General features: G+C 32.4%; 1 protein-coding gene across 4 annotated transcripts; it reads left to right on the plus strand.

Annotated features, from left to right (window-relative positions):
• The first annotated feature begins 3,294 nt into the window (after positions 1-3,294).
• Nuak1 (Nuak family kinase 1) lies at positions 3,295-26,523 on the plus strand. Of its 4 annotated transcripts, none has more exons than XR_015291971.1 (13): positions 3,295-3,412; positions 3,647-3,846; positions 4,489-4,959; positions 5,550-6,066; positions 6,126-7,242; positions 7,326-7,673; positions 7,777-8,159; positions 8,722-9,018; positions 9,206-9,241; positions 10,656-10,822; positions 20,028-23,552; positions 23,686-24,108; positions 25,070-26,523. XR_015291971.1 is itself a non-coding variant. In XM_086907813.1 (13 exons), the coding sequence occupies exons 1-13, from the start codon at positions 3,315-3,317 to the stop codon at positions 25,155-25,157; spliced, it is 7,542 nt and encodes a 2,513-aa protein (XP_086763939.1). In that variant the 5' UTR covers positions 3,295-3,314; the 3' UTR covers positions 25,158-26,523. The 4 variants fall into 4 exon arrangements, 3 of the variants coding, with proteins under 3 accessions (XP_086763939.1, XP_086763937.1, XP_086763938.1); XM_086907813.1 differs by having other exon boundaries at positions 20,028-23,424; XM_086907811.1 differs by having other exon boundaries at positions 20,028-24,108.
• Positions 26,524-26,544: the final 21 nt, after the last annotated feature.

Raw genomic sequence — 26,544 nt, forward strand, 5'->3', positions numbered from 1 at the left:
GAACAAAAGTTACTTGGTTTCGAGAGGGGCACGTCATGCTGCTGTTTATTTTTTTATAAATAGAAGGGTTATGGACTTATAAACGCGAATGCGGTTTTTTTAAATGGGACTGTATATTTTTCAATACACCAATAGTTGTCCCTTAATATTCTCTATAAAAAAGTACTAAGCCATATATGGCAAAAAACTTATAGTTTAAAAAATAATTAATAACTTCGAAACTAATTGTTTTTCGCAAAATGTACCCCTTTCCATTTTTATAGAAAATGACAAGATGCATAGATGGGTGCATAAAAAAGTGTATGATGCTATTTAAAAAAATAAGGGTGACCTTGATAATTTTTTTACCAGCTGATCCACTAAAAAATTGAGGGCACCGTAATATAGCCCTTTCGAAACCATTCAACTTTCATTCGAAACATTTTTTAATATCGTGAAGAATAAGCGAGATATTTAATAAAAAAGATTGGTAACGAAATTCCCTGATCGAAGTAAAATTTTTGTCCAAAAATGCGATTTTGTATTAGGAGAACATGATACGATAGGAGGTCGACCGAAAAATTTTTCCTAGAAATGACGTCAAATTCTCGGAACTGTTCGAATAGTAGATCGACATTTTTCGTTGTATCTCGCTTATTTTTCGAGATATTAAAAAATGTTTCGAATAAAAGTTACTTGGTTTCGAGGGGGGCACGTCATGCTGCCGTTTATTTTTTTATAAATAGAAGGGTTATGGACTTATAAACGCGAATGCGGTTTTTTTAAATGGGACTGTATATTTTTCAATACACCAATAGTTGTCCCTTAATATTCTCTATAAAAAAGTACTAAGCCATATATGGCAAAAAACTTATAGTTTAAAAAATAATTAATAACTTCGAAACTAATTGTTTTTCGCAAAATGTACCCCTTTCCATTTTTATAGAAAATGACAAGATGCATAGATGGGTGCATAAAAAAGTGTATGATGCTATTTAAAAAAATAAGGGTGACCTCGATAATTTTTTTACCAGCTGATCCACTAAAAAACTGAGGGCACCGTAATATAGCCCTTTCGAAACCATTCAACTTTCATTCGAAACATTTTTTAATATCGTGAAGAATAAGCGAGATATTTAATAAAAAAGATTGGTAACGAAATTCCCTGATCGAAGTAAAATTTTTGTCCAAAAATGCGATTTTGTATTAGGAGAACATGATACGATAGGAGGTCGACCGAAAAATTTTTCCTAGAAATGACGTCAAATTCTCGGAACTGTTCGAATAGTAGATCGACATTTTTCGATGTATCTCGCTTATTTTTCGAGATATTAAAAAATGTTTCGAATAAAAGTTACTTGGTTTCGAGAGGGGCACGTCATGCTGCCGTTTATTTTTTTATAAATAGAAGGGTTATGGACTTATAAACGCGAATGCGGTTTTTTTAAATGGGACTGTATATTTTTCAATACACCAATAGTTGTCCCTTAATATTCTCTATAAAAAAGTACTAAGCCATATATGGCAAAAAACTTATAGTTTAAAAAATAATTAATAACTTCGAAACTAATTGTTTTTCGCAAAAAGTACCCCTTTCCATTTTTATAGAAAATGACAAGATGCATAGATGGGTGCATAAAAAAGTGTATGATGCTATTTAAAAAAATAAGGGTGACCTTGATAATTTTTTTACCAGCTGATCCACTAAAAAATTGAGGGCACCGTAATATAGCCCTTTCGAAACCATTCAACTTTCATTCGAAACATTTTTTAATATCGTGAAGAATAAGCGAGATATTTAATAAAAAAGATTGGTAACGAAATTCCCTGATCGAAGTAAAATTTTTGTCCAAAAATGCGATTTTGTATTAGGAGAACATGATACGATAGGAGGTCGAGCACCTTTTGTAAGACTTACTTTGAAACTTATTACGCACTCCGTTAGTGTCGAAAGCTTTAACTGCACATCGAATCACCCTGACCATCCAGATCCATCTTCCGACGCTCATCCAACCATGGATCGCACTAATTTCACCCGTGACCCGCGTAAACGCACACAGGTGGAACGTCCATCGAGAAGGGTGCCCTCTCGAGGCTGCCCTCCGCTAATGGTCGTTGCACGCATGCACAATTCCCGTTTTGACAGCAATTACAACTATTAATAGAGATATTACTCGCCGCTCTCGCTGGTATTACGACACCATACTCGTCGTCGTGAAACGCCGCGTTTGAGGCCAAGAGATTGGTCCCGAACCCGAGAGGGTTCGACGAGAAGCGTGGAAAAAGAGCGAAGAAGGAGGAACGGTGCGGTGCGCCAACTATCGCCGGATTGATCGCGCCAATCCATTTCTGCCTATTCCACCTCTCGTAACGCGTCCTCGGCCATTTTCCTCGCGTTTAATCCGCGGATAATGCCAGTACAGGGAGGGAGGGGGGGAGGGGAGGGGGGGATTGTTCGGGGTAGCAGGTGGACGGGGAATTCTGCATTTTTCAGGGGAAGCCTTCCCCATTGTGGCTCGTAAAGAGGAACGTGACAGCCGATTCGAACCGAGTAAAAGGATTTATTGATCGTTGGTTAAAGACCTATCCTCGGCTTGTTTCCGTTATTCAGACGAACGGCCACGCTTGCAAAGCCACCTCCATCTCTTTCGATAGCTGACACTCGGTGTTAACGTTACACCGCCAATGTAATCCTATTAAAACGACTGTTTTAGAACACTCCTAACGCATATTTCAACCGTGAATAATTGCATTTATTATAAGTATCATCCGTGGAGACGGAAGCGATTGGGGAGCAAATGAAATCGTAACTACTAATTAAAGGTCGGACGAACTCGAACAAGACGTTCAATGTCATCAAAGGTCTCTCGTATCCCGGAAGCTTCGGCCTGCCCGGATGCCGGTGTTTTCATGGATCTTCTCGCGCGACTTCCTGGATCACGGCGACACAAGTGGCGGTTGCGCGGGGTTTTGCAATTATAAAATGTTTATTATATTATATTCATTTCAAAGAAAATATTTCACGAACATTTTCTCCTATAAATATAAACTTGAAACTTGAATTGAAATAAAACTTCTAACTTTCCAAAGTTTTGAAGATATTTTTTGCAAATGAACATCGAGTTGGATCATCTAATTTTCACTCTCAATGTTGATTCTTTTAAATTGCTGGAAAATTACTTCATATTTTTCAAATATAATAACGAAAAATAACTCTTGACAGTTATAATTTTCTTACAACATTTAATCTTAATTATATTCGCACCTTTATTGTTCGTTTATTGTTTGGCTAATATACTAATATACGCTTTGTTTTTAGATAAACATAAGGAAAAATGGTTGTGGGAGAGGCAAGCATACACAACATAATGGGAGGAATGGAGAGTACGGGTGGGGTGCGACTTCACAATCACAAACGGAAGTTGAAGCAGAGGTATGAAGAGCATTACGAATATCTCGTGGGGTCCATCCGTGGACGATTGGCTATCGAATCGGTTGGCTCGAGTCGGCCATTGGGACCGGTCGGAGATCTTTTAAGATTGCCGGAACGTAAATAACACGAGATCGTTTGTTCACGCGCCAGTCGTAAATCATTCGTTAAATTAGTAATAGCCGTGTGGTTCAAGGCGTTTCTGTTATTATTCCGTGTTCCATTTATTTTCTTCAGGTTTGACATCATCAAAAAGCTTGGTCAAGGTACTTACGGTAAAGTTCAATTGGGGATCAACAAAGAGACGGGGCAAGAGGTGGCAATAAAGACTATAAAAAAATGCAAAATAGAAACGGAAGCCGATTTGATCAGGATACGAAGAGAGATTCAGATAATGTCGAGTGTACAACATCCAAATATTATTCACATATACGAAGGTATCGTTTTATACCGTGTAATCAAGATTGGGCACTTTTTATTTTTGTTCTTTATTGAAAAACAAGAAAAAGGACGAACGATCACTAACAATAAAAAATAAACGTGTTTGAAAAAATATTCGATCAATTTTTAAATTTTATTTGACAAAACAAATTGTTGTTTCTAAATAATTTATTTATCGTACGTTTTATCGTTTCGAATAAAAATAGTAAATAAGATAAGATGAACAAGATAAAATAATAATAAAGTTGTACATATATCTACACGAAGCACAGATTTTAGATTATTAAAATTGCTATATATTAAAATATAGGCAAGGATTATATGTAAAGAACAAAAGAGAGAGAGAGAGAGAAAAAAAGAAACTTAGTAGAAAAATTAATTCATCGAATAAAAAACATCTTTATATATATATATATGTGTGTGTGATCAAATAAAGTAAAAAAATGCTAAAATAATTTATTATATTTTCAAATTACATTAATATCCAAATAAGACAGAGATGAAATAATGAAAAAAGTAAAATATAAATTTTATATGAATGATATATAAATAAATTTGTTTCATAATGCCTAATCCTATAATCTATATTTTATTTTATAATTTATTTTTAAATTCTGATCTTAATTACATTTTTCTAGTCTTCGAAAATAGAGAAAAGATGGTGCTGGTAATGGAATACGCGGCCGGTGGCGAGCTCTATGATTATTTAAGCGAGCGTAAAGTATTGACGGAACACGAAGCAAGACGAATATTTCGGCAAATAGCCACCGCCGTTTTCTACTGTCATAAACATAAAATTTGCCATAGAGATTTGAAGCTTGAAAACATTTTGCTAGATCAGGTTGGAAATGCAAAAATCGCGGATTTTGGTTTATCAAACGTGTTCGACGAGCAACGATTATTGAACACGTTTTGCGGTAGTCCACTCTACGCCAGTCCCGAAATCGTTAAGGGTACTCCTTATCATGGTCCTGAAGTTGATTGCTGGAGCTTGGGTGTTCTTCTTTATACTTTAGTTTACGGTGCCATGCCCTTTGACGGGTCTAATTTCAAACGACTAGTCAAACAGATCTCACAGTCAGATTATTTCGAGCCTAAGAAACCATCGCGTAAGTATCTCTCATGTTTCTTCCCTTTCACTTTTTTTTTTGTTTCTCGAAATTTATTACAATCAACGACAAAAATCTTCGTATATCTAATGCAAACTCAATTAACGAATTATGCTCAAAAATAATAATAATAATAAAAGATTTATAAGATATATAGAATAGTGTTTACCAGTTGATGAATCATTTGATCAATCGCCTGAATACATACATTAATTATTATTATGAATATTATTGAATACATTTTTTAAAGTTTTTGTCAATGCTGAATAATATAAAAATTTTATAAAAGATGCATTAAAAAAATATTTGAAGGATTTAATCAGGATTCTATCTGTTTTAAAAAATGCTGAAAACTTGATCGAATGATTTAATTCTCTGAAAAATATTTTTCATTGGTAAAAAAAATTGCTCTGTGTACAAAACTATATTGATCTACATAAACTTGTATCAAAGAAATCAGAATATTCAGAATAATGGTGAAATTTCTTGTAAAAATGTATCGTATAAAGACTATTTTGTGACTAATTGTATTTTTAAGATAGCATAAGATTAACCAATCCTGTTTTTTTCTTTTTTTTTTTTTTTTTTAGCTGCTTCTCCTCTTATCAAAGACATGCTGACTGTTTGCCCTGGCAGGAGAGCAGACATCGAAAGGATTTGTACCCATTGGTGGGTAAATGAAGGATACGAACAGAATTGTCTGGATATTGCCGAAGAGTTAGCGGCCCAGACTCCTGTTCGATTGGATTTGCTGCTCTCTCTGGTACCACAGTCGGCAAGCGCGGAGAAACTGGTCGTAGGCGATCAACAATCGGCCGGAGATGTTCCAAATAACGTGTCTTCCGAAACTCTAATACCTACAAGGTGTCATTCTGTTGGAAGTTTAATGGAATTAGATCAGAGTAGTTCCGATAGAAGGATAAGAAGGGAATTACTCGAAGCCGAGGAGCCGAGAACAGCTCCGATAGGCGGAGATGCCAAGAGAAAATTAGAGACAACGCCGTCAATGGATGAAACAGCTGCCGCCGATGCGAAGAGGAAAGAACGGTCGCGAAGAAAAGAGAAACGAGATGAGCCGGAACCTAGAATGTATAAGTCTGCGTCAAGGTAATTAAAAAAGACGTTTTTTTAAGCGTCATTTTCTAATTTATTCCTTTCCATTCCAGGCACCATTCCGCGCCAATTCCAAATTCCATCACGGAGGAAGCTATGGAGGTAGATCCTATGGTAACTGTTCCTATCAGCAAGACTGTCGACTTGAATAAAATAGAATCTACGGCTGCTTGTTTAGAATTGATTAAAGAATGTAGCGAAAGGTCTCCGAGCAAGGAGCGAAGCAAAACACCGGTAGTTTTCGAACAGGAGCAACCACTCCAAGATGTATCGAGGCAAATTTTATCGGAAGATCGAATTATCAACGATCGCGTCGACGACGAGTACTCGAAGAATGAGTGTCGAGCGAAATCGACACTGGGCGACGAGATTAAGCCTTCAGAAACGATGAGCCTCGCGTTCAATCAGACGAATATATCCGCGCCTCCCAAGCTCGAAGTGTCGAACGAAAAAGTAATTGGAAATGAGAGACTCGATAAAATATCATCCGTTAGTCGAGACGATGCGATCAATCTTGAGGCGACTCAACGAGAATTTAAAAAGCTTAAGGAGAAAGCACTCTCTCTTGACTCGGAACTCTGTAACGAAGTGCGAGAAGTTCCTGCGAAGATGTTCGAAAGGAGGCGCTCCAAAATATTCGAAACTGCGGAGAAGTTCAATCAAATGGCGTCAAGCGTGGAGAGTGAGAAACCTAAGAAAATCTTCATACCGGGCGTGAATGTCGGAGGAGCAAAGCGCGTGTTCGAGAGGAAGGCCAGTCTCTCTTCGATAACCACACCTCCACCTGTCAAGCACACTGCCTCGAAAATGATCATCGATGTTCCGTCCACGACGGATACGAAAAGGAATGAAAATTCGAGCGACAAGTCGAAGCAAACTCGAAACGAGAACGAGGAAGTGGAAATGGAGGGAGAAGAAAAGAAGAAGGAGGAGGCCAAGAAACGAGCCGTCGATATAATAAGTGGTGCTATTGGAAAACCACCTGTGCAAAGGAGGATAAACGGTTCTCCGCCGATATCCCCTTCGAGTAAAGAGCCAAAGAAAATTTCACCAAAAGTATCGTCAAAGGTTGAAACGAATGATTTGCGTTCAGAATCTGCGTCCATGCCAAATGTTGAGACGAATTTTTCGTTCGATGAAAGAACGGTGGATGCTAACCGAGGAGTCACGGTAAGATCGAAAAGTCTTGGTAAAAAAAAAAAAAAAAAAACAACGAATTGATGCGCATTCTTTATTCAATCATTATCTTTTAGGTCTCGACTGCGTCTGAGGCGTTCAATAACGAGGAAGAGCAAGAGGAACCGAAAATGTCCAGCAAAATGGAAATTACTCTGAAAAGCGCAACTTTACCCAGACCGCGAAAGACGAGCAAAGCCGAGATTTCTATGACGGGTGGGAAATCTTCTGAATCTCCCTTCGCATTCAAATCTGAACTCGAGGCCAAGATTGATGCGTTCCAACCGCAAAAACTGCGAACACAACGATCCGAAGTTGCTTTTCCCGTTGCGGCTGCGATACCACAAACCAATAGAAGTTCGAGCTTGGAACCTGAAACCAGACCAAAGAACATTGCGCCAAAAGAAAGAATAATTCCGATCCAGGTGTAATATCAAGTCGAATTTTAGATATATTATAAGACTTGCAATTATAATGTGTACTTTAATTGTTCTTCTCTTTTGTATAAAAAATTTACGTTTATTTTAGATGGAAATGGATAATCAGCAGTCGATACAATCATCAACCTCACCACCATCGAAATTACCGCCAATGCCTCAACGATCAATTTCACAGCGATCTGGTTCGTTATCTCGTCAATCGACCGCAGACTCGGACACTGACAGCGCTCTCGGATCTACCGTTGGACCTGAGCCAATCCGAAAGAGTCCTCGAGAGTACATTATTCCCATTGCCGTAGAAGGCGGTGGATATGTTACCCCCAGGTCTGGTAGCGTCGAACCTGAAACCAAAACTGGTAGTTCGTCTACCAGCACAAACGTTCCCCGATCAAGGTTTGGCAGACCTCGAAGAATGAGTTCCCTTCTTTCGGATGCCAGCGAGGACGAATCACCGTTCTCCTCGTTACACAGGTAACTATTGGTAAAAATTGGTGTATTTTTTTTTTTTCTGATATATCGGTGAGAAATTAATATCGGTTTCATTGATGTAGAAATAATAACATAATCATACGTTTAGTTTTCAAATCAGTTTTTAAATTCTGTATTATAAAACTATTATATATAAAAAAATATGATACTATTATATTTTTTATGTTTTAAGTATAATAAGTTTATTAGTGGATATTTTTTTATATTTTTGTAAAACAATTGTCAAGAGTATTAATATATATTAACTTTTTCATTCATTTCAAAAATATAGGAAATATTTTTTCAGAATAATTGCATTTATATTTTCTTTGAATCTATATAATATGAGCAATTAACGTATCTAATTGTTGCAATTATTTTAATATTTGATTCTTGAGCTCAGACAATTAGAATATTTTATGAACGTAGTATACTTTTATAAAATAAATTTATTATATACAAATATGTGAACAAATATTTGAAATTATTTCTTAGTCAAAATGAAATCAAATCAATATGTGATTGATTATGAAAAATGAGTTTATTTTTCATTTTTGTCTTTCAGGGATAGCGAGGATCTCTTGCAACGACATATGCATCGGTTGAGAAGCTCTCGACCAACAAGACAACCATCAGAACACGCAGACAGTTTATCTTCTGGCGAAGATGATGATGATGATGGATTCGAATTATTAACTGCCGAGAACTTATTTTCCACTCTATTGTCCAGAGTGCGAAGCTTGACACAAAGATTGAATGTTGACGACAACCGTACCACCGGTTTTCCGAGTTCCCGATTGTTCGGAAGATTAGGATCTAATTCCTCGCAAGCTTTCTGGGGTCTGAATAAACCGTTATCAAGGTAATATTCATTTATATTGTTTACAATTTGACCATCTGTTATCCATTGCTTTTTCTTAAGCATTCAATATTGCTTCTCCTTTCAAAGCATCCGCGTTTCGCTTTTTTCGAATATCTTTTTAGCTAGCTTACTGCTCGTATGAACTTTCAATACCTAATGACAACGATTTAACGCTTGTTTGTGCAAGCTACCAGACATATGTCGAAACGAGGACCGTGACTACGTGAGTCCAATTGTTAACAACAACTTTAGAACAATGTAGTCTATGCTGATTATTTTAGAAGGTAGTGCAAAATATATCACGAATCGGTTTATATAAATCCCTTTTTTCTTGTACACACGTAATACGCACACATAGAAACAAACATCATAGAGAAAAAATATTTTTTATAAATGACAATTTTATACTTTGGACAGCATACATTTGTTACGATTTCTTTCATCTATGCCCTCTCGTGTATATACATCAGAGTTGGGCATTAAAATAAATTCAAATAAATTTTTAGGTTAGTTTCGATTAGATTAAAAATAAAAATTTTATTTGAATAATTTTCAGATAAAAACTTTGATTAAGTTTTGAAATTACTATTTCTTATAATGTAAGATTGCTAGAAGCACCATCTGAATTGAAATCAAAAGCAATGGTTTTTTAATCTTGCGAAGATTGATAACGATAATGTAACGAATGATTGGTTCAATGAAAAATTACTTTAAAAATTATATCAATATATTCGTAACATTTTCCTGATAAAAGTGAGATTAATCATATGTATCATATATATTAATTATATTTATTATCTTTTAGTTTTTCCTTTTCTCTTTTTCTTCTTTCTTGTCACAAGAAATACTTCTCATTGTTAACCTTATTTATATACCAACATAAGACATGTCATATATATATATAGTGTATGGTGTCGCATTTATTGTCATTTAGCTCTTTCGAATAATGAATAATGTATTGAGGTAAATTTCTTTCGAATAATATTATAAATTTATTTGTTAATAATAAATAATTTTTCTTTAGATAAAATCATTATTCATTATATACGAATAAATCTGAAAAATTATTCTTTCTATAATTTTTACAATCCTATATCTAGTTCGAATTTTTCAAAAAAATTCTTTATTATATTTTCCATCATTTCTTTTATTTTTCTTAACAATATTCTTTCCTTTCATTTCTATCACGTTACAATTTTCAAATATTTTGTCTTTTTTATCTTCTTGTTTAACTTTATTTTCTCTTTTTTTGTCTAGCAATACATATTTTTTATATTATTTTATCAAATTAATGTCAATCTGTTTCACTTTTATTTATTTTTTCTTATTTTCTCTGATTTTCTTATCATGTATTCAACTACTCGATTAATCTTTTTTGCTCTTCATATATAAATTCTCAATGATTTATTCATTATTCGTTATTCGAATAAAATTTGCCCAACTCTGTAACAATCTCTGTAATGCAAAAATAAAATTTTAGAAAATAATCGCGCTTATCGTAACGCGCAGTAATAACCTAATGCATTAGGATTTTACAAAAGCTTAAAATGATGAAAGCTAAATGATAATATTTTTGATTCTTTACGAAATCACAAAAAAAAAGTCACACGAATGTTTTTATCTGTTACTGAATTTAGGCGACTGTCAGAGTCTCAATTCAGGCATTCGCTCAGTCGGGAAGGTGATATATTCTCGAGAAAAGATTCTGTAAACTCATCAAACCCGGGAACTCCAAATAGTCCAGGATCACATGTTCCTTCGAGGGAAACAGTGTTCGATATCGGCAGTAACACTTTACCAAGAGGTAAGAAAATGCCAAGCGATTGTTCTACGAATTTTTACTGTACGAATACAACCGTATCGAATTGCAATATAAATCATTGGTATTTAACGAAAGTGAACCCTCTGCGTTCTTTCTTCTATTTATTCATAATTATCGAAAACTTGCACGAGACTCGATCGAGCAACGATCGTCGAAACGATGATTTTCGGAACGCAAATGGTTTACACACGGGATTCGATCCAGTGTTAAAATTTTATTGCAACTTTCGCTTAATCAGGCCAATCTGAATTAGCTGACTACAATAGAGATACATTTCTACGTAGTATCTCGTTAAAACGTGCCTTCGCAGAAGCAATGCTAACTTAATTTTTCCATCGAATGTTGTAGACTTGAATCATTGAGACAACAAACGATTCGAAATAATTCGAAAGATATAACAAGCTTCTGCCAAGTTGCGATACGATGATCGTTGCTATTTTACCACTGGTTGAAACCACAACTAGTGCGAGAAAATGCTGAATGGTATTCAGTATGCATCTCCTAGTATACCTAGCTGTTGTCGAGTCGTTGATAGACAGAGCATATCTTTTTTCTTTACTTTTACCGATTCACCTCTTTTCTCTCCATTTCGCTTCCTTCTCTTCTCGTCTCCACTCTCTCTTTCTCTATATCTATTTTTTTGCTCTAATTCGCTCCATCTTTCCTTCTATTTGTTATTTTTTTCTCCTTTTCTTCTCCTTCACTTCTCTCTTTTTTTTTTCTTTTTCTCTTCGTATTATATCTATTCTCTTTCCGAGTATATTTTTCGATGTTGTTGCCTGACAATGTTTTTGCAACATTTTTATACTAACCTCATATATAGAATAAATACATATATGGTTCTTGTTTGGCACAGGTGGGTAAACGTTTCGGTAATTTTCAGCCGAAAAACAATTCTTTCGAGGTGTATAGCAAGAGAGAAAGAGAGAAAGAGAGAGAGAGAGAGAGAAAGAGAGATGGGAGGGGCAGTAGTGGATTTAGCGAAGTAAAAGCCCTTGGTGGTATAATTTTCGGGGCTTCTAAAAAGAAAAAACGAATACACACAAAATATAAAACACAATGAGATTTATCTCTTTTGTTAAATATGTAATGTGAAATAATATTTGTAATTAATATTTATATATTATCTAATTTTTTTTTTCAATCTCATATTTTTTTAAATAGTTTATTACAAATTTTTTAAAACAAAGAAAGATTTTTCTGCTGATAAGTTCCAAATGGGAATATTTAAAGTAATTTTTATTAATTTTTGATTAATAAGAATAATCATTAAAATAGTCCATGAATTTATTTGCTGTTTCATATAAAAGTTGTAAGATATTATTGATTCTATTGAATTATTGATTACTTAATATTATCAATTTTTGTCAACTTTAACATATTTTTAAATGAAATCATATATTTTTTTGTCATACATTGCAAACAGTCATTCATTGAGAAAATGAAAAATGATTAATTTTTTAAGAAATATTTTAATTTAAATTTTTATCAAGTTTGCTATATGAAAGAAGAAAACATGAAAAGAAAAATACTATTTTGTTTCTCACTTTTCATACAGTTTTAACAAAATTTATATTTAAATATATTCTAAATTAATAATTTTATGCATTACAATATTTTTGTATTACAGTTTTTCAACATTTTTATAGCAAATAATTTATGAATTATTGTAGATATTAATTATTATTTAATAACTCATGAACATTCATCGATTCTAAAAACAAAGACAAAGTTAATTTACATAAATATTTGATCGAGATCTATTCATCCTGTATGTTTGGAAATATTCAAAATATTATTTTAGCAATTTTGTATGCTTTTGCCACGGTATTATATTTTTCTCTACTTTTTAAAGAAATTTTTCCAAATTTCTTTACATTTAATTTTTTTGGATCTGGAAAATCTAAATCGTAGAATATTTAAAAAAATTTCAATATTATATTAATAAAAAATTTGTTTCAATCGATGACCTTTTCAAGCTCAGGGCCCCTGACAGCCACCCAATCCGACTACCGCTAAATCCGCTATTGGAAAGAGAGAAAGAAAAGGAGGGGAGAGCGAGTCAATCGTTGGTTGTTTTTGATCGAAAGTGTCGGCTGATCGAAACGTCACTCGCGCGTGTCTCTTTTTGGATTTTGAACGAGAGCATGTAAACGGTATCTGCCTGTTGTTTTTTTCTTTCATTCTTTTTTTTTTCTTTCTTTTATTTTTCTCTCTTTTTTTTTCCCCCTCCCTATTTCCATAAAGTTGAGAACAGTTAAATTACGAAACGGAAGCCGAATCTTACGTAATTCTGAGGATTAAGCGCCCAACGGTTGATCGCAATATTTTTTCGCTCGCGTTTAGAAAAGTTTGAGCATTAAAATTACTCACAGACGTAACTCACACTTTGCCTAACATAGAACCTCGTAACGTACAATAGTAGCAAGTTGCAATGTTGTTGATTTACATATTATCCTATTAACATGTAGTAGTTGCAATTTATTTTTCTTCTTTAATTTGTTCAGTGTATTACACTAAAGTTTATTAAGCATGATTGCACACGTGATCCATACACACAAGTACACGAGGAAATTCAGTTCTATTACTCTCCAAGAATAGAATCCATCTTTGATCAAAATTTATGCATCTACTTCACGTCTATCGTCGACTCTGCAATCAGCGATCAAAGGAGTTATCGTTTTCCACCGCTAAACGATATTTTACAGTTTATATTTTCGGTAATACACGTATTTCGTCAAGAATTCATTTCTTTTCCATCAACGCCTTTTATATTTTTTTCGCTTTCTTCTTCGGTACCATATTCATACTACGTTATAATGTTGGATCGAAAGAGAAAAGAAAAAAATGAAGAAAAACGATACGTAATGAGAAAAGAAAATAAGAAATTATATAATTAGAAAAAATATTTGGTAATTTAATACATCTGTGTCATATTTTATGTTGAAAAAGAACAAGGAAAGAAAAAACCCATAAAGTATCCAAAGGTGTAAAATCCATTTACATCGAAAGAATGGTGCCAGAAATTGCGCAATTGGACAATTTGCTGAAACTACGAACGTGAGTTTTGTTAAAAAATCGATATCTCGTCTGAAAACAACTATTCGATTAAATGCGATAACGCTTTAACGGCTGATTACCCATTTTCCACTCGGCAAAGCTGATCAAAAGAATCGTTCGATCGTGAGAATAAAGTTTTTCGAAAGAGAAATTAAAAAATAAAAAATTAATCCCCCACTGGCATCATTCTTTTTCGTTGCTCGTTACATATATATATATGTATGAGCGAACAACGATACGAGTGATTATCGAAAATATATTCTAGAAAATAACGGTGGAATCGTATCGTCTAAATACGTATAATTGATCGTTTTTTCTGACGGTTGTTGCAGCGACCGTACGAGTGACTCTACGTAGGCGGGCAGATGCTAATCCCCAATAGGCAAATCAAGTTAGGTACTATGCTACACTCATATTCGGCGAACGTCACCTCGTCGAGTGAACGGTGCTCTCTATTCTCCTTCTCGATGTCGTTCGATTGTTTACATACGTCGAACACTAAGGTGACCTGTTCCGCGCGACAGTTGTCCAACTACGCGAACAAAACATCTCGATTCCACTCGCAAAAAATACTCACCCGCCATCGTTGTTGCTCCATCGTTAATTCCGTATAACATGTAAGGCTATCGATTACAGTGGATACATTTTCTGACATTTTCTAACAAATACAAATAAAATGATAAAACAATAGTGCCTGCTTAAATTCAAATCGAAACGTCTCACTTGAATGATTTAACCTCATTATCTCAATATTTCCAAACTTATTGATAAAAATTGGATAGATATAGCAAGAGTAAACGAAAAAAACATGGCAAACGAGCAAACAAGATATTCGAAAAATTATATTTCTATAATTTTCATTTTATCTTTAAAAAAAATGATATGATTGATCGATTGATAAAATTCTCTTTATAAAAATGAATTCAAATATGATATAAATTGTATGACTTTTGAATATTCATTTGGAATAGTTTAATTGATTATTGGTAAAAAAAAAAAAAAAAAAAAAACTCATTCGATTTATATCGCATTTGGATTTATTTTTAGCAAAGTCCCATCAATTCATTAATACAAAAATTCTTAAAGAAAATTATAAAAATTTAAGTTTTTTCAATTGAATGTTTCATTCTACGTGCTATCTCTTTAAAGCACAAAACTGTTCTACTATATCTTTCTCGTTTGTTTTTACTATATCTATTGTCCTTTAAGAAGTTCTAGTTTCAAAATATATTTTGAAATAAAATCTCTATCTGCTTCGCAAGATAACAACAAGAATCTCTAGTATATTAGAGCACTACTGTTCAAATGTCCCAATGTAAATTTGTTTGATAAACATTTTTAATTTATTTATCAGAACTCGTTAACTCGTCAAAAAATGTATCTTTAATAATCGCAGCCTAACGGATGACATATGCGAAAATGAAATAGAAATTGACACATGAAGACGAGAAAAAAAAAAAAACACAAAAATCAAAATGATTGACGTGGTTTCAATCTAACCTTCATCTCAACAAATATTATTGCTGTTATCGATCATCGGTTTTATTGCGCTTGAAGATCGTCGCACATTTAATAACACAAAGCATGAACGACATATTCATATTCTTTACATGTATTTTAACCATTTGCAGTTATATATCTGTTATCAATTATCCGAATAATTTAACAGTTTTGATCACATTTTTTTTTTCATTATCAAAAAAAATTTATATATTTCCGCCATAAATGTAAAAAAAACCTTGAGATTGACTTTCGCGTAATTTTGGATGACACGAATAAATTTTAAATTTTTGTCGATTTTTTGTCCGTAATATTAATTGTATAGGCAATTGTCAAAATTTAAAAGGAATTTTATCATTTACAACGTTAATATAGTTGTTTTAAAAATTTTTAATTTTTTTGTAATTTTATTCTTTGTCATTGAATTTTCATGATAATTATTTCATAGCTAATAATTGTAAATTAACTATTTTTCTTACATATCAATGTAAATCAATTTTTTTGCATGCTTTCAAAAATATAAAATAATGTAATATAAAATATATATATATATCGATATAAAATCAAGTTCAATGTTATGTGTTAAATATATGTAAAGTTTAAAAAAAAAAATAATATAATTTATTTATTTTAGACAATATTATTTAATAAACTTATTAATATAAAATCAATATAAATTGATAAAACATTTAATGGAAACAACTACAAAGAGTTAATTGAAATGCGTCTACTTAATAATAACCGCCATCTAGGAATAGTACAGAAGAATGTTTATACTGTGCTGTGTCATCAAATAAATGTACTTCTATCAAAATACATATAATGTGAATATATTGATAATTGTCTATTTTATTAATGTTTTGTGTTATTGTATGAGCAACGATTTTTATCCGTTATTCGCTTTTGCACGATTGGTTATTATTATTTCACTATTCTATTCGAAAATAATTATCTTTATGATAAAGATAAAAATGTGGCAAAGTATAAATCGTATTATGACGTCGAAATGAATACTTATGAAAGCGAGGAGCAATTCGGGCCAACAACACTATTTGTTCGAACATACGTACGATGATCGTTGTTGTTATTACTGTTATCGCGTCTTTGAAAACGACAAATTCGTTGCATCCATTGGAAAGATATTATCGAGAGAAAGTGTCTCGATAGATTGCGTACCACAAAGCGAAGGAGCTAACCCTTGTTTGAGATGGCTGATATTTGTTGTGTTTTTAAGAGTTTAAATAACAACGTTTTATTACTTTTATTATATTGTTCTCAGCATGCTTTGATAATGCTACTATATTGTATTTAATAACTGTACACTGCATTACTCTTGATTTAAGTTTACATATTTGACGCGTTGTGATTTAAACACTTAAAGTGATATATATATTATTATTATTATTATTATTATATATTTATTTCGATGTCGAGTGCAATAGTTTATTTTGCGAATTCGTAAAACCACGTTGCTTACGAATTGAAAATTGAAAATTGAATGAAACTATTAACTTTTTTATATAAATAAGAGTTTATTTATTAAATTTTTAACTTTTAAATCGTTTCTTCGTTTTTCGTTTGTTTTCTTTGTTTTCTCTGTTTTTAGTTAATTTTATATATTAATTTTATTGTGTAAATTTTAACTGTTATTTTATACTCGTATAAGAATTGAAAAAAATCATATATTTCTTATAACAGATATTTTAAAATAAAGTATTAAAAATTAAAATTATTTTCTTCAACTAAAATTTAAAATTACTAAATATATATATAAAATTTTATAATCGCAAAAACTTTTTTTTTGTAAAAAATATATCGAAATTGCATTATTATTAATATCTATAGTTTTAAGTTTAAATTCTAATGATAAAATCAGTAAAAAATTTGATTCAAAAAATAACATACATGATAATCCATTATTGGAGATCATGACTTTAACTTTTTTTTTTTTTTTAAATAAATATTCCTATTTAATTGGAACTTTTTTCTATTTTAGAAAAATGAAAATTATTTATGCAAAAATATATAGAATGAACGTTTCAATACTCCATTCTATAATTATTTTTTTTTTTTACTTAATTTTTCTAAAAAAAAAAATAAAAATAAAAATATTTTATAATTAATTAAAAATTTTAATAGCTTCATTCAATCGCCATCAGAAATAAATGATTCTATCCGATTCGAAAAACAAACTACAGCGTTTTGCAAATATCGTTATCATTTTGCTGTAAAATTTATCGAAAACCTATAAATTAGTTTTCGTATGCAAGCCTGTTTTGTTGCATGTAATCCTTCACGTTTAATACTTAATAATTTGTTGCATTAATAATATATTTAGAGACACTATCTATGTATGTATGTATGTATGTATCTATGTACGTATGTATGCATGCATGCATGCATGTATGTATGTATCTATGTATGTATGTATGTATGTATCTATTTATCTATTTATCTATCGATCTATCTATCAATCTGTTTATCTATTTATCTATTTATCTATCTAATAATATATATATATATATATATCTATCCTCGTATGCTTGCCGCGTGTATATTTGAGATTGTATGCGTGTATAATTGTGTGACGTACGTTTTCAAATGATGTACATTTTTAAAAAAAAAAAAAGATATCATTAGATCGGTTACGATTACAGTGTGTAGGCCCGAAGAGTGCCAAAGTTAACGAACTATTGATGATTTTGTCTATTCAATTATGCGTTTGATTATATATTTTTTTTTGTTTCTTTTAATCTTTTTCTCTCTTTTCTCTTTTCTTTTCATTTTTTGAAGTTTACAATTAGTCCCAAAAAAAATATCTAGCCTTCTAAATATTTCATATTTAGTTTTTCATACATGAAGATTTGATAAGTTCATTTTGATCCATTTTAATCTTCTGTTTTTCATGCCAATTAAAAGTTGAAAGAAATAGCTGGAGAATTTTATAAGTCTTAAGATATGATAAATTTTAATTATTAGATATGCAGAAAAATTATATAAGAATACCAATTTTAAAATTGCGCTATTGCTAATAAAATTTAAAAAATGTGATTTATTAAGTTTATAGTGGTCTCATCCTTTTATAACGATCATTCTGCGCATTTTATTTTTAAATGATTAGATTATAGAATGAAACAATGAATATAAAAAAATTGATACCGGGTTGCTTTTTCTATTGATATATTTTTTATATTTTTATATTTTTTATAAGATATCGAATGTGGCTGAATACTTTTGGGATTAATTGTTCCATTTAATTATTTTTTGTGCAATGTTCGATTAAAAATCAACAAAGAAGGAACGCTATTTTTGTTTTCCTTTTCTTCCTTACGCGGACAGAATCATTGATTGTTCAATAGTGATCGTACACGGTTTCACTAGAGGTAACTTTCATCAGTTAGATTTATTTATTAATTTTTCGAGAAATTTTATAAGAGAAGAGAAGAGATTTAATGTATGTAGAAATAAAGGAGTGTAAATATCGAGAAAATCAGAGTATTTTGTTCGCTTCCTGCCAAATGAAATGCCAGCATACACCAATGTTGGGTATAAATCGATTAAAATTTTTAATTTGGTTTTTTTAATTGAAGTCTATAATCAAAAAAAATTAATTATTAATGAATATAAATAATAATCAAAATAATTAATAATATATAGAACAAATTTTTATAAATAAATATGTTGAAATTTATCATTTTAATTTTTTATTATCATTTAATATTCCATTTCGAAAAATTCGATCAATACAGATAGAATTGACTTGAAATAAAAAAAATTTTATATAAATTGTATATAATATAAAAACCAAATTGATTAAATAATTGAGCGATTAGATCAATCGTGAATTTTTTAACAATTTTAATTTTTTTTAAACATAAATATTAATCACATTAAAAATTTTAATTGTATTAAAAGTCAAATATTTATTTTAATCATTAATCTCTAAATTAGCGATTAAATGATTTTTAAACATTGATTAAATATTTATTTCAGTTATCGTGCCTTGCATCCTGGCCACAATCGGGATCAAAATTTCAAAATAAATTCTTTTTTATTTGTAAAATAAATAGCAAAATGCGAAACATTTTAATATGAGACATTTTATATGTCATATATAATAGATATACATACGTAGATATAATATCTTTAAAACGAGGAAATAGAAATTACACGTATTTTGACTGCTGAAAATATAATTTTAAAATATCTATGATGAACTTAATACGTGCAATATTGAAATTCGAACTTTTTATTATCTTCGTGTATCCCTATATTTATATTTTCAACAATCAAATTGTGCTTACATTTATAATTTTTTATCTTTTTTATTACTTTTACATTTTACGATATATGTAATTTAGAAACGATTTTTAAAAAAATAATTTCGACTTACGACATTATTACTTTTACATTTTACGATATATGTAATTTAGAAACGACTTTTAAAAAAATAATTTCGACTTACGACATTTTTAATTAAGTAATTAGACTAACTGATAGCCAAGTTATAACACAAAATCAAGAAAGAGTACAAAATATAACTGCAATTAATAATCCAAAATTTAATTGTAATCATTTATCATTCAAATTGCCGCGCATAGATATTATCTCGAGATTTGTTTTTCAGATAAAGTAACACGCGAAGACATAGAAGCGGAATCGATACGAGTCAGGAAAGAGCCACAGGATCCGTTAGAACAAAGCTTCACGCCAAGTTTGGCTCGACGATTGAGCAGAAACTTGATCGAACAAACTAGACGCTCATTGACGAGATCGCCATCTGTATCGCGCGAGGCACGAGCTCAATCAGCCGAAAGGGATCTAGTTCCAACGAATTCTTTGGATACGTCCGATCTCACAGACCGATCTGTCTCTACTATTTCCGATCAGACCGAATATAAAGATCGGTCAGCCAATCGTCGAGCCATTAGAAGAACAAACAGTTTATTGGATCCATCCACTGAAAGAGAGAAATCACGAAACTCGGCTCGTCGATCCGTTCTCAATCTCTTCAACGACGATGATATCGATCATTGTTCCTCTTTGCTCTCAACATTGCCCAGGGAAGCTATGGTTCATACTTTGGGCAGATGGTATAAGGAAACGAGCGGTGGCCGATCTAATACGGGAAAACTTCGAAAGGACAGTTTTCGTTGTTATCGTACAGAAAAAATTCAAGAGGAGACCGCGGATGATACGTTCATAGACAGAAAAGAGAACAATATGGATAATGGTTCGGTGTCAGAATCCACTTCGGCTTGCGACTCGAACGCAAACCCGTTGGACGCGACATCTAGCTTATCCGCTAAGTCGGAATATGAAACGTCACCGACCGAGTCCTCCTCTAATATAGTCGACTACAAATCCCCGTATAAGTCGGATCCATCGAAAAACTTCGAGGATAGAATGCTTGCCGCGGAGAATTTAATCAAAGAATCGAAACTAAAGAATCTGAGATCGGCTGAGAATCTCAGTTCCAGCTACCGAGACACGCATAAATGCGAGAAACATTCATTGATTTCGATTGGTGAGGCGAGCGGATCTTCGACCGTCTCAAAACGTCGAAGCTGTATACCCAGTTTGAGATTACGATCCGGTTCGTTGACCAGAGAACCGTGCACGGGCATCGATCGTCGGAAATCGTACGCTGACTCGCAGGATGTTGCGAGTCTTGTCGTGCGTGCTCTCGGCCCGGAAAAATCATTGCTCAGCAAGTTTTTCAAAACGAATGGAAACAAGTCGGAAAACGAGGCGAATGACAAAGAAAAAGAAACGGAGAAAGAAAATCCGCAAAAGTCGAAGCAACGTCGGATATCGCGATTCCTGCGCCCAGATTTCTTCGATACCCCCAGAGAGGAAAGTCGGTATGCGAAAGAGAAGGAAGCGCAAAAAGCGGCGGAAAACGAGCGTCGCAAGTCTCGATTTATCCGACGTAAAAATGAGAGTAAAGCAGCGCCACAAGCGATAGGAATGAAAACTACGGCTACAACAACCAGTCGAGAAGGTAGCGTCGATCGAGAAAAGAAACGGGAGAAGGAATTGAAAAATGAGATCAATTTGTTGAGAAGGGATCGAGGATCGCGAGAGAAGGAGGATCCCCAGGAGGAGAAAAAAAGTGTGGATTCGTCGGATAAAAATAGTCGAAACGGATTTTTACATTCGTTGGAAAAGAAATTAGAAAGACTTCGATCCAATGACGAGCAACAAGAGGAGAAGACAACAATAGAGAAGTCAGTTGCAACGAACAAGGAAGAAATGGAAAAAGAGATATCTCGGGAACGATCCGCACCTCCTATCGATCATCCGTCTTCAAATCATTCTGACAACACTGCTACGAGAGCGAACAGTGCCGAGGATCTATCTCGAAAGAAATTGAATCAGACCTCCTCTAAAAGCAAAGTTTCTTCCGTCCTCGGTTTGTTTAAAACCGGGGATACAAATAAAGTCATAAATGGGACTCGATCACAAACTGCAATTTTAACGAAGTTGAAGAAGAGCCCGCCAAAATTGGTAAAATCTGATGTTATTTCCAATGAGGATGTTACTGTTCCTGTCACTACCAGCAAAATACCAACTAAACTCTCAAATACTGATTTCAAGATAATGAAAAAGAACGGAGATTCGAAAAAAATGGAAAAATTGGAAAAGACAGTTTGCTCCTCTATATCCGAATCTTCGAAGAGATCCTCGTTAAAGGAAGGATCGAAACAAGAGAAAACGTCGACCAGCAAAGAAAGAAGTGCATCCCGTGAAAAAGAATTTGGAGGAGAAAAATTGACGAATCAAGAGATGGAAACTGATACGCGTGAGAAATCGAATAATGATGAGAAAGAGTCTGTGGAAAAGAAATTGACAAGCAAAGTGAAAAAAACGAATCGATCTTCGTTGGAGAATGGTTCGTCTATGGAACAGAGCAAATCCGAGGACACGGATAAAAAGACAAAGAAATTAATTAAAAAGACTTCTGAAACTTCAGAAAATAATGATTCTAATGGTGTAAAGAAAAAAAGAATTGTTCGAGTGGTAAAAAAAGTCGCAAAGAAATCAAATAATGATACTAGTACCGATACCGATAAAAATTTGGACGAAAAGGAAAAATCTGGAAAATCGCGAATAAAGAAAAAGATTGAATCAAAAATCGGCACTAATATCACAAAGAATGTCACCGACAAAGCGAAAGAAAATAGTGGAATAGAATCGAAAGACAAAACGGGAAAAATTTCAGCTATTGGAGATCGAACTAATTCTGGAGACGAAACAATGGCGACAGAAACAAAAAGTGATCAATCAAAAGGACAGGAATCTCAGCAACGAGCAAACAGAAGCAATTTAAAGCTTGATCTGTCCAAAATACCCCAACACTCATTCAGGAATGTCACACCGAAAAAGGATTCACCGAAATCAGATGCGCCAAAAAATTCTATCGATTCTCCCAAATCAAACGAAGATCTTTCTGGCAAACTGATGGAATGTCTTTCAAAAGTGACACATCACACCAATATTGCTGGTAATAAGATAATCATAGATAAACCATTACGCGCGAAAGACGTGGCCGAATTGAAGAAAGAGGTAACTGAATGTGCGAAAATCATCGAGAGCCATGCGGAATCGATGGCAGTCGGTCATATGGAATCAGAAAATCCTCCAGAGGGAGCGTCGATCGAAGAAGAAATAAAAGAGAAAGAATCAAAATCGACAGATTATCCGAATGAACTGTTCTCTCCAATGGATGAACCTGAGAGTTTCGATTCGTGGTCGATCAGTTCAGCAGAAATGAGTCATGCACGGCCTGACTTGCATTCTCCAACCTCGCCTTCACATTCGCTGTTTACTCGAAACGACAAGTCGGATAACTCAGAGTCGATAATCGACCGAATACGCAGGCGCAGTTTCTATTCACGATTCAACGATAGGCGAAGACCATCATTGACCGCTCCTCCTCCAGGCATCAATCTACCAAGCAGTGCCACGCTCCCGAGAAAATTCAGTTTTTCAGGACATCGGGAACAACGAGATCGTAGCAGGTACGGAATAGGATACACAGGATTGGCCACGGTTTCGAAACCCACTCTCAGGCACACGACAGAGAAAAGTTACGGCTTATACGCCGAAGATGGCGTTGCGATCGGTCGCAATCGCTCACTTGATCGAGGTATTCGTTATTCAGATGCTGGCTATGTTACCGACCTTAAATCGCCGACCGAACACGTGTCCGTTCTCTCCTCTTCCTATGATCCCGTTAGAAGGTATCTTAGATCACCGACTTTCGACCTCTCCACTTCTAGGTCGAGATATCATAGTGCCGATTTCTCTGCGGACGCAGATCTAATCTACAAACCTTCTCTTTCCGGTTTATCGAATGATTCTGGAATTGACAATCATGTTTACGTCGGCCTTGGTTATTCCTCTCTTCCGAGGAAATATGGAATCTCAGAACCAAAAACTATCGAATATTACGAGGAACTACTATCTCCAAGTACGACGGATTATTTGCCGGCCAGAAGATCACCAATATTCAACGAGCATTCTAATAAATGCGAGAACGGATATTACAATGGAAACTTGGATACATTTGGTCGTCAACTTGAACAATCGAATGTTACGAAAAGGAAACCTGGTTCGGAGAATGCAAAAACATTAGAGGTTTCAGAAAGTGGTGCTTCGAGTTTTCCCGTCTCCTCTGATGAACAATCAACGGAACAGAAAAGGTAATTCCTTTCTTCTCTTCTTCCTCCATTCTTTTAAATGATTATGATTATGCATAATATCGTTAAGACAATATAAAAATAAGTAAGATAGATATATTACAATATATTAATTGTAATAAAATCATTCAAAATATAGAATGTGCAATAGTCTTGTAATATGTGGAAATAGTTTCAGAGATCGAGTCTTTTATTATTGAAAATAATAAAAGAGTAATTAATAAAATGTATTTTATTAATTTTTTTGTCTTATATTTTTTATCTTAAAAAATTAATTTTGTTATGTTAAAATTTTAATTTTATACATTTCATAAATTATACATAGATTATTACAGATATCATACATTTTTCTTTTAAATTATATTATTAAAGAATATTTAAATTTTCTGTATTATTTCATCAATTGAAATTATAATCGAAATTTAATCTTAAATTTTTTTATAATTGATTCTTATAAGTTCCATTGCATTCTTCTTTGATAGATTTCAATCATCAATATCACTATAAATTATTTTTACACACGCAAATATACTAAAAATTATATTTATATTTTTATATTTATAATCTCTGTATATACATCCATTGTTAAAATACCATTATTAATATCCAATTATATATATATCGAAATTATTTTGATTAATATTTATATAATATATAAATTGCATGATTAAATTACAATTATATAATTACATATTATATATTAAAATTTTTAAATATTAAATTTCTTTTTATCATGATACATTTTTTCAAATTGAAAATAAAAAATTCTTTTATCAAGAAATTCTTTCTTAAACTGTCGCTTTTATTTGCTTTTGCAATAATATTTTTACGATATAATCGATATATTGTTAAATAATATCAATAAAATAATAACATATTGATAATCAATAGTTATATATTCCACTTTCCTTTCTAAACTTTTTATGAATGAAAATTTAATATCGGGTTCGTTTTAATTTTTCAGGAGTAAGAACGAATGCACGCCCGAAGTGAAATGTTCCCATTCAACATGTACAGAACAGATGACAAGTTGCGCCAACGATCACAGTTAATTTTGACTACATGATAATACTTTACAACCAATTTGCAATTTTTCTTCGATATACGACGCCGATTTCTCGGATTCGTGTGAATATTTGCTAACGAATACGATATTCGTTATTACACCCGTCGTATACGATCACCACTTCGTTGTAAAACTTTTATAGTCATTTTTCGTTTTTTTATAAACGAATTTCCAAACTATAGCGAAATAACGTTCCTATATATGTTACAAGGACAAACACATCATCGTCTTTCGATTACCGATTACTAATTTTCTTCTAGTCTATTAATTTAATTTAATTTGAGATTTCGGATAAATATTGAAATTGTTTGATTGTACCAAAGACAAAACTCACACAATATTGATTTTTTTTCAAGATATCGGCAAATTATTTTCGATTGCCGAATGTTTGTGGCACAATTATTATTATTACGCCAAATATTGAATCGATATTCATTATCGTAGCTATCTCATCCATTCTCATATTTAAGAACTTTCCTTTTTTTTTTTAAATTTAAAAATACATACATTGTATTAATTGTTTTCTATTATTATTATTATTATTTATCATCATCATCAATTATCATCGTTATCTCTATCATAATCATCATAGCTCTCTTTATTATTATTATTAATTATTATCATGATCATCATCATTTAAGATCATCAGTTACTATTATTTTTTGGCTGTTTTACATAAAAGTGTGCCTTGCAAGTGTTGCTGCGACGTAAATTGTATTTCTTTTTTTTTTTTTTTTTTGTGCGTCTCAGCTTGCGTGTTAATAGCAAAACGTATATATAATCTAATCACACAATGATCGTTTTCTCCTTTTTTTTTCTTTCTCTTTTTACGTTTCTTTTTTATTTCCTTAAAAATTGCATACGTTACGTAGGAGTGATTTTAGCTGCTATATTTGAATTAAAAATTACAAATTGACACGAGATATATAATTTACGATAACGAATATTATAGTAAGATACTTTATTAACAATTGAGATATTGTGAAAATGAAACTCTGTACGAATAGCGAATTTCTTCGTTACGTGAAATATTTGAACTTGTATCTACATTTTTAATTCGATTTTATTATATATATTTAATATTATTCGTTATATATTTCTAAAAATGTTTCGAGCACAATGCCTATATAAGTTTATCGCTTTGATCCCTTGTCATTTTCGTGCGAATCTCTTCTATATTTTCGTTTCTACATTTTTCTTCGAATATTTTCTCGAAAGTTTTTAATTATTTGCTGTAAATCTTTGACTGATTAGACATGGTCTTCCGCTTACTATGTATGCGTTTTCTATTCATATTTTAAAATAAAGTACGCTACTCGAACAAGCATCGTTCGCCTGCCCATTGTTAAAAACTGATGTTTCTTTTTTCTACG

The sequence above is a fragment of the Apis florea genome, unplaced genomic scaffold (genome assembly GCF_048593485.1).
Source record: "Apis florea isolate Af1SG1 unplaced genomic scaffold, ASM4859348v1 contig_2899_pilon, whole genome shotgun sequence".
NCBI classification, from domain to species: domain Eukaryota; kingdom Metazoa; phylum Arthropoda; class Insecta; order Hymenoptera; family Apidae; genus Apis; species Apis florea.

Excerpts from the sequence above, each read along its gene's own strand:
- Nuak1 (XM_086907811.1), top strand. The coding sequence starts at position 3,315 with ATGGTTGTGGGAGAGGCAAGCATACACAACATAATGGGAGGAATGGAG. Across the intron at positions 3,413-3,646 it reads AAACGGAAGTTGAAGCAGAG|GTTTGACATCATCAAAAAGC; the intron begins GTATGAAGAGCA and ends TATTTTCTTCAG. Across the intron at positions 6,067-6,125 it reads ATGTATAAGTCTGCGTCAAG|GCACCATTCCGCGCCAATTC; the intron begins GTAATTAAAAAA and ends TTTCCATTCCAG.